The 13,306-nt window shown below is 53.8% G+C and overlaps 1 protein-coding gene across 2 annotated transcripts; it reads left to right on the top strand.

The window, feature by feature from the left end:
• Positions 1–1,070: 1,070 nt before the first annotated feature.
• Grb7 (growth factor receptor bound protein 7) lies at positions 1,071–9,642 on the top strand. Of its 2 annotated transcripts, XM_021176518.3 has the most exons (16): positions 1,071–1,513; positions 3,368–3,418; positions 5,072–5,228; positions 5,334–5,484; positions 5,613–5,769; positions 5,888–6,009; positions 6,131–6,208; positions 6,409–6,558; positions 7,430–7,540; positions 7,744–7,842; positions 8,045–8,125; positions 8,224–8,340; positions 8,473–8,533; positions 8,652–8,739; positions 8,847–8,940; positions 9,129–9,642. In XM_021176518.3, exons 3-16 carry the CDS (start codon positions 5,077–5,079, stop codon positions 9,273–9,275), a joined length of 1,608 nt encoding a protein of 535 aa, XP_021032177.1. In that variant the 5' UTR covers positions 1,071–1,513; positions 3,368–3,418; positions 5,072–5,076; the 3' UTR covers positions 9,276–9,642. The 2 variants fall into 2 exon arrangements, with proteins under 2 accessions (XP_021032177.1, XP_021032176.1); XM_021176517.3 differs by lacking the exon at positions 3,368–3,418 and having other exon boundaries at positions 1,072–1,513.
• Positions 9,643–13,306: the final 3,664 nt, after the last annotated feature.

Genomic DNA, 13,306 nt, shown 5'->3' with positions numbered 1-13,306 from the left:
CTGGCGGCCCACCATGGCAGGTTAACCCCTCTGGTTCCCAATCACTGCCAGGTCCTCCCTGGCTTTGTTTTCATGGTCTTCCCTGCCTCCAGTGAGTCATTCACCTGGCAAACTTGTCACCTGTCATTTCTTATTTGTGTGACTCTTAAAGGTCAGTCTCCCCGACTGGGTTGCAGCCAGCAAAGGGCGGGTCTGTTTTTGTTGTTTTGCTCTGTATACCCAGCGCCAAGCACAGGTCTGCTAGGTTAGATATGAGGAAATTGTCTCCTGCGATTTGTTCAAATTGCTTCCTGGCCCAAGCAACCTGCCTCTTCCTCACCTTTTTGCTTTGCTCTATTCATACTAGTCTGTCTGGTGTCTGTCTGTCTGTCATCACTCTTTCTGTTTTTGAGACAGGGCTTCTCTGTACAGTCCTCACTGTCCATGTAGACCATGCTGGCCTCGAACTCACAGAGTTCCATCTGCCACTGCCCCTAGAGAGCTGGGATTAAAAGGCGCGCACTTCCACGGTGGCTTTCCACACTAGTTTTTCAAGCGGAAAAGTTAAGGGAGGCTGAGCTTCCTCAGGGCAGACCCCTTATCACCCCAGTGGCTTGTTTGTTTTCTTAACTCTTAGCCATAGGAAGCTGGGAGGTGGCCCACTGCCTTTGATCCGGGGACTCTCAACCCCTTTTCCTGATCCTCCGATGTTTGCTGTGCGCTGAACCAGAAAGCTGGAGTAACTGCTGTAATAGAAGCCATCTGTATCAGGCCACAACGGGTCACCAGAACTGTGGCCCTTCCCACTAGGCCACCTTGCCACTCTTAAACTTGAAACTGGGAAGGTGAGACCCTGGACTTGCCTCGGAAGAGAGGGTGCACCTTGGGTATTTTAGCAGCACCAGGACAACAGCCTGGGCGACTGGACTGTGGCTGGAGGTCAAAGGGCAGAGCACCTCTTCTGGTTTCCTTTTTAAGCCCAGTGCCCTTTGCCCTAGGGGGTGAGATCCAAGCTGAAGACGGGCCCCCTAGCTTGACCAATGAACTGACCATCATTGGAATGGGACAAGTAGGAGTGGGAGGGACCATTCGTTTTTAACAAACAGCCTCCAAACTCCCCTTCCCATGTAGTCAGGATTCTAGATTTTTCTGTCCAGCCTGTTCTCTCCGGGGCACACCTGCTCTCTCTCTCCCTCTCTCCTAGCACCTGCTGCTCAGTAGGAAGGGCAAGAGCAATTCGAGGCGGTGCATTGTGAGGAGTCTCCACCCCTCCTCCTGCGCTTCCTTCTCCAGGGCGCCTCTCAGGCTCCGCCCTCACCTGCCCGAGATAATTTTAGTTTCCCTGGGCCTGGAATCTGGATACGCAGGGCTCGTTCTATATTCTCCCGCCTCAACATTCCAAAGGAGGGATAGCCTTTCTACCATCTGTAGAGAAGAGAGAAAGGATTCGAAATCAAATCCAAGTGTCTGGGATCTCTAGACAGAGTCAGACTTTGGGCTCGGTGTCCGGCTCCTTCTGTTGGAGGTGCTCCAGGTAAGCCGACCGAGATCGGTCTTAGATAATCTGCTCCTACCCCCAGCCTCACCGAGGGCCTCAGGTTGTGCCTGCATCGAGCGGATCTGGCCTACTGCCCAGTTAGATGGCCCGGAGGCTGCCACGCTCTCCCCCCCTGACCGCCCTCTCTCGGCGAGGTCAGGCCAGAGGCGGGGGGGTGGGGGTGGGGGAGAAGGGGGGTGGGTGATAGTAAAGGCCTGGAATCTTCCTCCCTAAACCGGTGGCCTCAGGCAGGTGAGATAAGGTCTGGTAAAGGCGGAAGCGGGAACTTCATCTTGGGGGATGGGATGGGATGGGATGGGATGGGATGGGATGCAAGTTAGGTTTGGGTCCCTAAGGAAAGATTCACACTCCTGATGCTCTCTGCGCTGCATTGTTTGTTTTGTTTGTTGCTTGGCATCACCAATCCTTCCCCTTCCTCACCTTGCTCCCTGAGACCCGAGGTAAGGTCTCTCCATCACCTGAAATCTTGACTTTCCGGCTAAAACTAGTTCTTACCCAAGACCAGTTAGTAGGGGGTGCTAGATCCGGAGGTTGCCCTTCAATACCTTATTGAGCTCAGTTTACTACAATCTGGGGTTCCCATTCGGAGGGGAGTAAGGGAGAGCGACTCCCGCAATGGTTGGAACTGCATCTCTCCACGTTGTGGTCCCATCTCCGATACGGAAGCTCAGCAGGCTGCGGATCCCCCCCTGGCTGCAAATGAGTGTGGACAAAGAAAGCTAGAGGGGTGGGTGTAGTGTGAAGGTCTGCAGTTCGGGGCCTGGAAGACAGTGTATGGCCGGGTATGTGGGCCTGCCTGAGGCTGAAGTTGGGGAAAGACTAGCTAGGTCTGGGTCTTCATGGTAGGATGGAGACAGAGTGCATCTGAGGGACAACTGATAGTATTTTCAACCTTTTCTCCCTCTTTTTCCCCTAAGAATGCAATGCCTTCTGGGTCATGAGTCTGTCTAGCTTGGACTCTGCTCTCCCCCAATAGCGCGTGCTCGCGTGTGTGTGTGTGTGTGTGTGTGTGTGTGTGTGTTTGTGTTCTCCCCGAAGGCAAACTAATGATTAACTCTACAGAGAACTCTAGCATTCTTCCCAAATTAAACATTAAAAGAGTTGCCCCGCCCCGCTTTATTTCATTGGATGTTCCCCCCCAACCCCGGCGGAGTGGGCGGAGCATCAACTTTGGGTCAACTCAGGGTTTCCCACCTCCCCAACTGCTCCCGGTACCCGGAAAGGTTAAGCCCCCCCTCTTCCCTCCCCAAGTCCTGATGGGTGTTAGTTTCCTGTGCTGGTCCAGAGCGGGATCTCAGGCTGCCCAGGCCAGCAGCTCAGTGTCTGCCCCACGAACCCTTAGCCTCATCTTGGGAAGAGGAGATGATGGCCTTGTTTGCAGTTGGCCCCAAACATTAGGCCTTGCCACTCGCCCCTGGGGCTTTCTAGGTGGGGCAAGATTCAGGAAGTAAACAAGGCAGCAGGGAGGGTAGGAGAGAGGGTGGGGCAGGAGCTGCTGGGGCTGGAGAGCCAGAGTTTGGAGTGGCGTGGCCTAGCTGAGAGGACAAATTGGTTGGGGGACCAGTTTCTCCAACGGAACCTTTGCTTAGGCCCTAGTTTGAATGTTTTCCATCTTTTGGGCAGGGGCTGCCAGGCCCCACAGCAGGCTTCCCTGCCTCATCTCAAATTTTAGTTACTCTACTGTCCCCTAGAGCTGTCCATCTTAAGGGTGTGGTGGAGGGATCTGGAAGCCTGCACCTGAGCTTCTAACATCAGACTGTAATCTGACTTCAATCTACTTCCTTCCGTTTCAAACACCTGTCTAACTGGGTGTTGTTTTCTCCATTTGAGGGAGGGGCACCCTTGTTGACGCTCCCACCTCTGCTTGAAAAAGGAGATTAGGTGAGTGGGAGTGGGTGCCCGGTGTTGATGTTCCTTGCTTTGTGTCTTGAGGATGCTAAGTGTCAGATGGGTCTTGCTTGCTCTTCTTGGCTCTCCTGGGGGTGCTTTGCTGCCTGGCTGCCTGTCTTCTTGGGTGTTTTAACTCCACTCCTGCCTGGTGATACCCCTCAGGTCAGGACACCCCAGAGTGTGTTTAGAGACCCTCTCCCACAGAGCAATCCCTGGGACTAGATATATAATCACCATCATATATCTTGGGGAGAGTTAACAGCAAAGAGAGTTGTAGGTTCCAGACCCAGGCCAGGCAGGGCTGGATGCTGCTTGTCTATCACCAGGAGGTGGGCTCCAATCCTGATAGGCTCCTGGATCCAGGCCGGGCGTTTCCTCTCTCCTTCCTGGGCTATGGGCAGGGAGATGGTTCAGGACTAGAGGTGGGTAGATGATTATTCCCACCTGAGCTGGACACTGGCCAAGGGTGGGGAGGGTGACCTCAGAGGAGCCTAGGCTGCCCCTCCTCACATCTTCATCTCTCCCCAGCCCCCACCCCTTACTCCCAGGCTACCTGTAGGTTGGGAAGTCAGGGATGGAAGGCAGAGGCAGGTTGTTTGTGTTCCTTCTCAGCCAGGAAGTCCTGTGGATGAGTCAAGGTTGAATGGAGAGCCTGGGGCATAGCTGTCCCGCCCCGCCTTGACTCACCTGTTCCCCAGATCCCTTCATGCCCTCATGGAAGGGTCAACCCTGGTAGAGGGAACCCTGGGTGTCCTGGGTAGCCTCACAGTCCCAGTGAGGATGTCTGGAGAATAGGCAAGCTGCTGGGATTGGCATTTTGTCTGAGCTCTGCCAGGCTCAGCACCAAGGGTTTGCTGGTTCCTGCAGAGAAGGGGCTGGAACTCCCCCATCCCAAGATCTCTTTGCCCGGTCTTTCCTGTCCTCACTTGTCTCTGTACCCGTGGGCGCTAAGGCATAGGTGACACTCTGGTGTGTATGCCAGGTGCTTTCAGACCAGGGAAAGGCTAAGACAGGTGCACAGTAATGGGGGCAGAGTTCCCAGCTCAGGGCTGAGTGTGGCAAGGCCAAGAGGATTTCTCATACCTAGGAGGTGACTTTAGCATTGAGGCTTCTGGAAAAAAGTCGGGCAGGATGAGGAGTCTAGAAAGGCACTCAGTCTAGAGGCTGCTGGGGTAAGAGCCTCCAGGCTAGGCCTTCCGCTCCCACCACAGCTTGAGCACACTGTCCTGCCCTCCTGATTCTTGCCCTTCTTCCTCACCCCCCTCTCTCGGTATCACTCATCACGCAGCCAGGTGCTACCACAACAGGCTTGGCAACCGCATCTGGCAATGAGGTACCGAACGACAAAGTGCCTGGAAAATCTGGGACAGAGCCCAGTAAAATAAGCAACCTTTGCCTTGGCCCAGTGGCTGTAGCTAAGGGGCGTGAGGCACGGGGCCAACCCCAACCTTCCCGAGCTGCTTTGGCTGGAGGCTGAACACTGGCTTTGGAGTCCCAAGCACTGGCCTGACAACCACTGGGTACATAAACGCATGCTTCCGTATAAAGGACGCACATCCTGTTCTCTGAGGACTCAGAGGCAGCCACAGTTTGAAGGGATCCGCGGCAGCCTGTGACGTCAGCAGCTCCGCACTTTCTTTATAGGTGCCATGGAACTGGATCTGAGCCTGACTCATCTCAGCAGCTCCCCAGAAGATGTGTGCCCAACTCCTGGGACCCCTCCTGAGACTCCTCCACCCCCTGATAACCCTCCGCCAGGGGATGTGAAGCGGTCGCAGCCTTTGCCCATCCCCAGCAGCAGGTAGGATGGGGCAATGGGAATGCATTGGTAGGGTGATCAGCGGACAGGGAGTCTAGCCAGCTCTGACTGACATACAGGGCTTCTACCCTTCACTCGTTGCCATAGGAAACTTCGAGAAGAGGAGTTTCAGGCAAGCTCTCTGCCCTCCATCCCCAACCCCTTCCCTGAGCTCTGCAGCCCACCTTCACAGAAACCCATTCTTGGTGGTTCCTCCGGTGCAAGGGGATTGCTTCCTCGAGACTCCAGCCGCCTCTGTGTGAGTTGTTTTGGAAAAGGGAAAGGTGGGGACAGGCCTCTTTAGTGCAGGTGGGGGCAGGGTATCCTGGTCCCCGAGGAATGACACCCCCACCTTCCCCTAAGTCACCCGGAGTTCTTGGGGTACAGGTGGTGAAGGTGTACAGTGAGGATGGGGCCTGCCGGTCTGTGGAGGTGGCAGCAGGCGCCACAGCTCGTCACGTGTGTGAGATGCTGGTGCAACGAGCTCACGCCCTGAGCGACGAGAGCTGGGGACTGGTGGAATCCCACCCCTACCTGGCACTGGGTGAGTTGAGGTACAAGGAGCTATGGGGGCATGTCTTCCATCTTGGGCCAGTAGGTGGCTCATCTCGGAGGCTTAGCTAATCTCTACCAACCCCTGTTTTTTTTACCCTCGATCCCAGAGCGGGGTCTGGAGGACCATGAGTTTGTGGTGGAAGTGCAGGAGGCCTGGCCTGTGGGTGGAGACAGCCGCTTCATCTTCCGTAAAAATTTCGCCAAGTATGAACTATTCAAGAGCCCCCCAGTGAGTGTACAAGGAGAACCTGGGGGCGCATGCCCGTGCAACCCCACCCCACCCCCGGGCCCCTCCCCTGGACCCCAGCCTGGATTCTTGAGCTCTGATTCCTCATTTCTTTCTTCCCTAGCACACCTTGTTTCCAGAAAAGATGGTCTCGAGCTGTCTGGATGCACAAACAGGCATATCCCATGAAGACCTCATCCAGGTGAGGTCTTTACCATATAGCCACAGTCCTCCTATGAGTGCATCCAGGGTTTCAGCTCCACTGCCACCAGGCCATGTGCAGTCTGTGTTTGTTGGTGTGACCTTGCCTGAGAATTTGTGACTGTCATTCCCAGTGCAGCACCTCCTCCCGAGGCCCGAGAGGAGGCTGGCTCTTCATACCCCGCACACATCTCTCCTCAGAACTTCCTGAACGCTGGCAGCTTCCCTGAGATCCAGGGCTTTCTGCAGCTGCGGGGATCAGGCCGGGGCTCAGGTCGAAAGCTTTGGAAACGTTTCTTCTGCTTTCTGCGTCGATCTGGCCTCTACTACTCTACCAAGGGTACCTCCAAGGTGAGGTGGTGAGGAGTCAGCTCCAGCCCGTCACGTACTTCTGCCTCAGTGGTTGGCCCAGGCCCTTCCACTCTCAGACCAGGGGACCCTCAGCTGTGCCTCCCTCCCCTTGGGCTGGCTGTCTCCAGACCCTGCATGCACCTTCCTACCCCAGCCCACTTGGCTCACCTACCCCAGGAGTGGCAGTAGAAAAGACAGGCAACTGGAATCAGCCTCTGCTTGTGTGTGTTTGTCTATATGTTCCCGTGGGGTGTGTCTCTGTGTGCCTGTGCCTGTGCGTGTGTATGTCTCTATGTGTGTCCGAACGTATGTGTGTGCACCTCTGTATGTATGTGTCTGTGTGTGTCCCTCTATGTATGTCTGTATCTCTATGTGCCTGTATCTATGTGTGTGTCTCTCTGTGTGTCTGTATGTCTGTGACTCTGTGCCTGTGCCTATGTGTGTGTGTATGTACCTGTGCCTCTGTGTGTGGATATGTTTGTGTTTGTGTGTATATGTCTGTGTGTGTGTGTGTGTGTGTGTGTGTATGCATGAATGTCTGCAGTCTGCCTCAGGTGGATCTCCTCGGGAACTGTCTATCTTGAGTTTTAACACAGGGTCCCTACTGGGACCTAGGACCTAGGATTAGGCGAGGCTGCCTGGCCAGAGAGCCCTGAGAACCCTCTTGTTCCTCACACTGGGACTAGAGGTACAGCATTACATCCAGCCCTGTAGGTGGGTGCTGGGGCTCTTTACCAGCTGAGCCACCTCCTCAGCCTCTATTGGCTGTGTGCCCTGCCTCTCCCTGATCCTAAAATCTCCCTGCCTAGTGGGACACCAATATGGAGATAGGCTCTACCTGTACCAAGTCCTGCTTTCTCATGTTGCCCAGGACCCCAGACACCTACAGTATGTGGCAGATGTGAATGAGTCCAATGCCTATGTGGTGACCCAGGGCTGCAAGCTGTATGGGATGCCCACTGACTTCGGCTTCTGTGTCAAGGTGAGGGCTGCACCTGACCCGGGCTGGGGGACGGTGACAGCTGCCTAAGGTCCAGTGTCCTACTTGTGGTTTTTGAGTGCCATGTTGAGGAACCCAGCCTCTTCTCCACCTACCTGAACTTTTGGATAGTCCTTGGGTCCTTCCCTGCCCGATGGCAGCTGAGCACAGAATCATATAGGGGACAGTCCACTTCCTCTCCCCAGCCCAACAAGCTTCGAAACGGCCACAAGGGGCTCCACATCTTCTGCAGTGAGGATGAGCAGAGTCGGACCTGCTGGCTGGCTGCCTTCCGGCTCTTCAAGGTGAGACGCCTGGAATGGCTGTGGGGCTGGTCTGGCCTGATGGAGACGACGACATAGCTCTGCCTTCAGATGCCTTCCCATGGAAGAGATCATCACCACCCAGCTCAGAACACCCACCGGGAAGGGAAGGCTCAGCCCTGCTGTCACCCCTCATCTCCTAGGCTCTCATAACCTCAAGCCCTCTTTTCCTCCCTGTCTCCAGTACGGGGTTCAGCTATATAAGAATTATCAGCAGGCCCAGTCTCGTCACCTGCGCCTATCCTGTTTGGGGTCTCCACCCTTGGTGAGTGTACTCTTCTGGGGTATGGGAAAGAGAAGTGGGTATGCAGGCTCAGGGCAGCGATTCTGACCCTTCCCCTCTTCATTCTGTCCTCTCTTCAGAGGAGCGTCTCAGACAATACCCTAGTGGCTATGGACTTCTCTGGCCACTCGGGGCGTGTCATTGATAACCCCCGGGAAGCTCTGAGTGCCGCCATGGAGGAGGCCCAGGCCTGGAGGGTAAGGGCCTTCACCCATCTGAGCCTCTGCTGCACTGGTTCCCAGTGGGCTTTCATGGAGTGGGAGGAGGAAGAGGGTGTGGGGAGGCAGTGGGTACCAAGGGTACCCTGACTTCCACGTCTCCCATCGCAGAAGAAGACAAACCACCATCTCAGCCTGCCCACCACATGCTCTGGCTCGAGCCTCAGTGCAGGTGGGTGATGGTCTAGAATCCCCAGGGTGGGCTACGTTGCTACTCGGGAGTGGTCTTGGCTGGGGTGGGGGAAGTTCCCTTCCCTGAATGATCAACATTTCTTTTCCTCTGACCCCAGCCATTCATCGCACCCAGCCCTGGTTTCATGGACGCATCTCTCGGGAGGAGAGCCAGCGGCTAATTGGACAGCAGGGCCTGGTGGATGGGTAAGGGGCTGGGCTGGGCTGGGCTGGGTAACAGACCTGGGGACCAACAAGACCCTGTAGCAGCTGCAACTAGGAATCCCTGATAATGCTGCTTTGTCTCCCCCAAGTGTGTTCCTGGTCCGGGAGAGCCAGAGGAACCCACAGGGCTTCGTCCTGTCCTTGTGCCATCTGCAGAAAGTCAAGCATTATCTCATTTTGCCAGTGAGTAACTAACTCCCTTACTCCTAAGGTGGGTTCTTGTAGCCTGGGAACCATGACTTGAAGCCCCACGATGCATCTCCTTTCTCCCTGTACAAGAAATGGGGAGGGGGGGCCAATTGCTGTCCCCACCCACGGGCTGCTCCTCTGCCCCGGACCGCTCCCTGACCTGCCTTCTGGCCACACAACAGAGCGAAGATGAAGGCTGCCTTTACTTCAGCATGGATGAAGGCCAGACCCGTTTCACAGACCTGCTGCAGCTGGTAGAATTCCACCAGCTGAACCGAGGCATCCTGCCCTGCCTGCTGCGCCACTGCTGTGCCCGTGTGGCCCTCTGACACCGCACAAGCTATCGCAGCCATGGGTTTGCCTACCACCCTTCTGTTCAGTGGACTCGGTGCAGGTGGGTGGGGTGGTAAACAGTGGAAGAGCTCCCCCCCACTTTTCTCCCAGTTTTTAAAAAACCTCTCTGAAGCAGTGAAACATCCTCTAACCCTATCCATCCCTGACTCCTGTCCCCAAGGGAGGCATTGTGGTCCTGTCCCCTTGGTAGAGCTCCTGAGGTACGGTTCCAGTGAGGGGCATTATGAGAGGAGTGAGGCAGCCCAGGAGGTCTCATGCCCCACCCATACTCTGTACAGACTGAGAGGCCAGTTGATCTGCTCTGTTTTATACCAGTAACAATAAAGATTATTTTTTGATACATCTGTGAGTCCTGTCTGGCAAGAACTTGTCAGAGAACCAGCAGAGGTGAAGGTCTTGGTCAACTAGAATATACCCTGAGGACAAAAATGGTGTCAGCTGCCGGAGAGCGTCCAAATCCTAGCAGGTATCCTGGCGCAGCCTGGAGTGTCAGTCAGTGCTGGTTAAATGGATGAATGGACACCGTACAACAAGGAATTGTGCTTTTCTTTCATTTTTAAAAAAAACTTTTAAAATTATGTCTGTGCGTATATGTGCGTGAGTGCACGCAAGTGCTCAAGGAGGCCAGAAGGGGGCGCTGGATTCCTCCGAGCTGTAGTTAAGAGTCAGCTGTGCTGATGTGGATGTTGGTAACCAAACTCAGGTCTTCCACAAGAGTAGCCCATGCCTTTAACCACTGAGCCATCTCTTCAGTCCTCCTCCCCCAAGGAACTGAGCTTTTCTGACAGAGCCTAGATCTGGGACCTGTGATGCATGCCTAGAATCTCAGCACTCGGGCAGCAGCTACAGGAAGAAGAGTTCAGGGCCAGCCTGGGCTGTATGAGACCCTGTCTCACCACCTCCCTTCTCTCCACAAACCAAAGCAAGACGAGTCAGCAGTTGGTGGACAATGAGTCCTGACTGACAGACGGGTGCCACAGGGGAGAGTGGTCTCACTTCCCTCACGCCCCTGTTTTCTACCAACCTCTTCGACCTCTCTGCAGTCCCCAGATCTGCTCTCTGTCCCTATAGTCTCTCTCACTCAGAAAGCCTGGAAGGGAAGGGACACTCAGCCTGTCTTCTCTCTCCAGCCCGTCCTTCAGCTTCCAGAGTGAGTTCTGTACTGTGCAAGTGTGCCCACTGCTCAGCCAGGCTGCGTTTTCCCAGAGTTTCGCTGAACGGAACCTTATAGGACCGTATGTCCAACGACACCTGCACCTCCTCCTCCAGTCGGAGAGCACAGTTTTTAGAATGTGAATCCTAAGTAGATTGTATTTTGAAAAAAAAAAAAAATCAAACAACTTTGATTCCATCAAACTCATTTCCCAGAAATACAAGAACACATGCGTTGACATGGGACAGTTACCAAAATCTGGACCAGGAAACGGGATAGCTCAATTTCTACTTCAGTGACAGAAATGACAAGAAATTTAGACATGACAACGAAATGACACAAACTCACTGTAAAAATATATTCATGAGTAACAGGGGGGAACATTCTGATTCTCACAGCATTGAGGGATAAGCTTCCGTTTTTAATGTATGGTAGTGGCATGTTAAGTTTTTTTAATTTTTAAATTTTTCTGATACAGGGTTTCTCTGTGTATCCCTGGCTGTCCTGGAACTTGCTCTGGAGACCAGACTGGCTTTGAACTCACAGAGATTTGCCTGCCTCTACCTCCCAAGTGCTGGGATAAAAAGCGTGTGCCACCACCACATTTCCCTCTTGAAAAGGTTTATGTGAGGGTAGACTTTGTAATCCCAGCACTAAAGGTTCCAGGCAAGCCTGAGCTACTTGGTGAGACTCTCTCAACAAACATACAAAGCACCCAGCAGAGGGATGGGGGAAGGGAGGTGCTCGGGTGGGGGTGGGGGGGTCAAGCAGAAGGGAAAGACGCACTGAAGTATTACAGGGAGATGACGTGATGTCTTCTTGATCTTTCCAAGAGAGCCTCACTGTATTCCTAGTTGGGCTGGAATTTGCTATGTAGATCAGTCTTGGAACTCACAGAGATTCCCCTGCCTTTCTGGCCCACACCCTTTACACCCCATCCTCTATCCCCAATCCTCAGTTCGGGGATTAAAAGCATGTGTCACCATGCCCAGTTTAGCTTCATTTTTTTTTTTTTTTTAAAGATCCAGATCTGTTGAAGCCCTTTTGAAATTTTTCACAACTTTAAAAAACCAGAACAGAGATCCTTTCTAAACCTTTAAGACCCACTAAGCACTAGGTAAACAAAACAGTTCCACTGCCAGCCACATTATTGTCCTTCTTTAAATCCTAGCTCTACCATGAGCTGGGAGGGCAGGACAGTAGGGCAGCCAGGATGCCTAACTGGTTCTGGGTGCCAGGTCTGGGCACATCCTGCTCTGGGCGGCTAACTTCCAGGTGGGACCCCTGACCTTCAGAGCAGTCCTTTCTGAAAAGACTTTCCTCTGTAGCCTGGCTCTCTGCAGTCAGGTTGTCTGGAGGCCACCTCGAGGGTCCAGCCACTTCAGGGAGTACCTGTGTCAAGGTCAGTAAGCATTGGGCCAGTTAGGATGAAGACAATCCACGCTCGGCTAATGCCCCGCTGGGAAGCTTGGAGCCTGACAAACAGAGGCAAAGAGACCCTTTAACACCCAGATACTGGAAGAGCTACAGATATAACTACTTTTCTGCAGGAATTGAAGCATGACCAGAGCCCTCCACAGGTGGCCAAGGCCCCTGGAACTAGTTTACTGGCTGCTGCTCAGGCTTGCAGCTGGGAATCCACATCACTCTTGGGTGCCCAGTGGTATTCCTGCTAAGGTCCCAGAAAAGGGGCCAAGATGAGTCATCCTTTAAGCCTGTCTGAGGAGTTAATCTGTCCCCCCCAGAAAACTCAGCATCTGAAGTCCCAGGCAGGGGAGCTCGCCCCTTCTATGTCAACTAGCAGGTCAGAATCTCTGAGACCGACAGGCCTTCCACTTTACACATAGGAAACTGTGCCTCAGAATGAGTGAGCCACCTGGGGTCACAGAGAAAGTTAGAAACGGCCAGTCCAGCCTGCAGACCGTAGATACCATCCTTTCCAGCCCTGGGGGAGGATGGGGGGGGGGCGCTAAGAGCTATGAGGGATGGCATCTACCAACTGGTGGGAGGAGAGACCCTACTTCTGCAAGTTGTCCTCTGACTTCTTCTGTTACACATGTATCATGGCCTGTGACCGTCCCTATAAATAAATAAATAAATAAATAAATAAATAAATAAATAAATAAATAAATAAGTAGTTTTGAGGGGTTTTAGAGTGGCTCAGCGGCAGGGTATCAGTGGTTGGAAATGGGCCTTGTGATTGGAGTTGAGGAAAAGCTGTGTGGGAGTGAGACGTGCTGTGGGCTCACCACGCACACGTGATTATGGAAGGCTTGTGCATCCTTTAACCTGCCAGTTTCTAAGGCCTGAGTCCCATCTTCCAGCACACGGTAGAACCCCTTCCTTTTGGGTACCTGTCTACTTTCCCCGTAGGATTCCAGCATATTTTAACCTTCGCCAACCCTGGTCTACCCTGCTCTCTCACAATCGTCAGTTTCTATACAGATTTCACAGTTTTGGGTTCCCTCCTCCCAAGCTGTGGAGCCGCCCAGTCCCACGCGTCTAAGGATGAACTTGGTATTCTTCCAGCAACCCCTCACCACTGGACGACGGGGTAGTGAAGGGACCTGGAGTGGGTTTAGTGAGTAAAGAGAGGCTCCAGACTGGTGAGACCCGGTTGGAGTTGGAGAGCGCATGCACGTCGGGAGTCCCACCCACACAGATGTGTGCAAGGTGATCCGGTGTCCATGGCTGCCCTCCTGCGGCCAACTCGGCCTGCACGACAACACAATTGCTGACAACCTGACGTTTCTTTTGAACATTGCAGAACGAGGACCCAGATACTCGCCGTCGGTCCCCGGACCCTTCCTAGGGTCTGCAGCGACATCACATCTCGAATCCTTCCCCGCGCAG

The sequence above is a fragment of the Mus caroli genome, unplaced genomic scaffold (assembly GCF_978045245.1).
Source record: "Mus caroli unplaced genomic scaffold, Mus_caroli_1 scaffold_13, whole genome shotgun sequence".
NCBI lineage: Eukaryota > Metazoa > Chordata > Mammalia > Rodentia > Muridae > Mus > Mus caroli.
This window is presented reverse-complemented; position numbering and strand designations above follow the sequence as displayed.

Excerpts from the sequence above, each read along its gene's own strand:
- Grb7 (XM_021176518.3), top strand. The coding sequence starts at position 5,077 with ATGGAACTGGATCTGAGCCTGACTCATCTCAGCAGCTCCCCAGAAGAT. Across the intron at positions 8,740-8,846 it reads CAGCAGGGCCTGGTGGATGG|TGTGTTCCTGGTCCGGGAGA; the intron begins GTAAGGGGCTGG and ends GTCTCCCCCAAG. Across the intron at positions 8,941-9,128 it reads AGCATTATCTCATTTTGCCA|AGCGAAGATGAAGGCTGCCT; the intron begins GTGAGTAACTAA and ends GCCACACAACAG.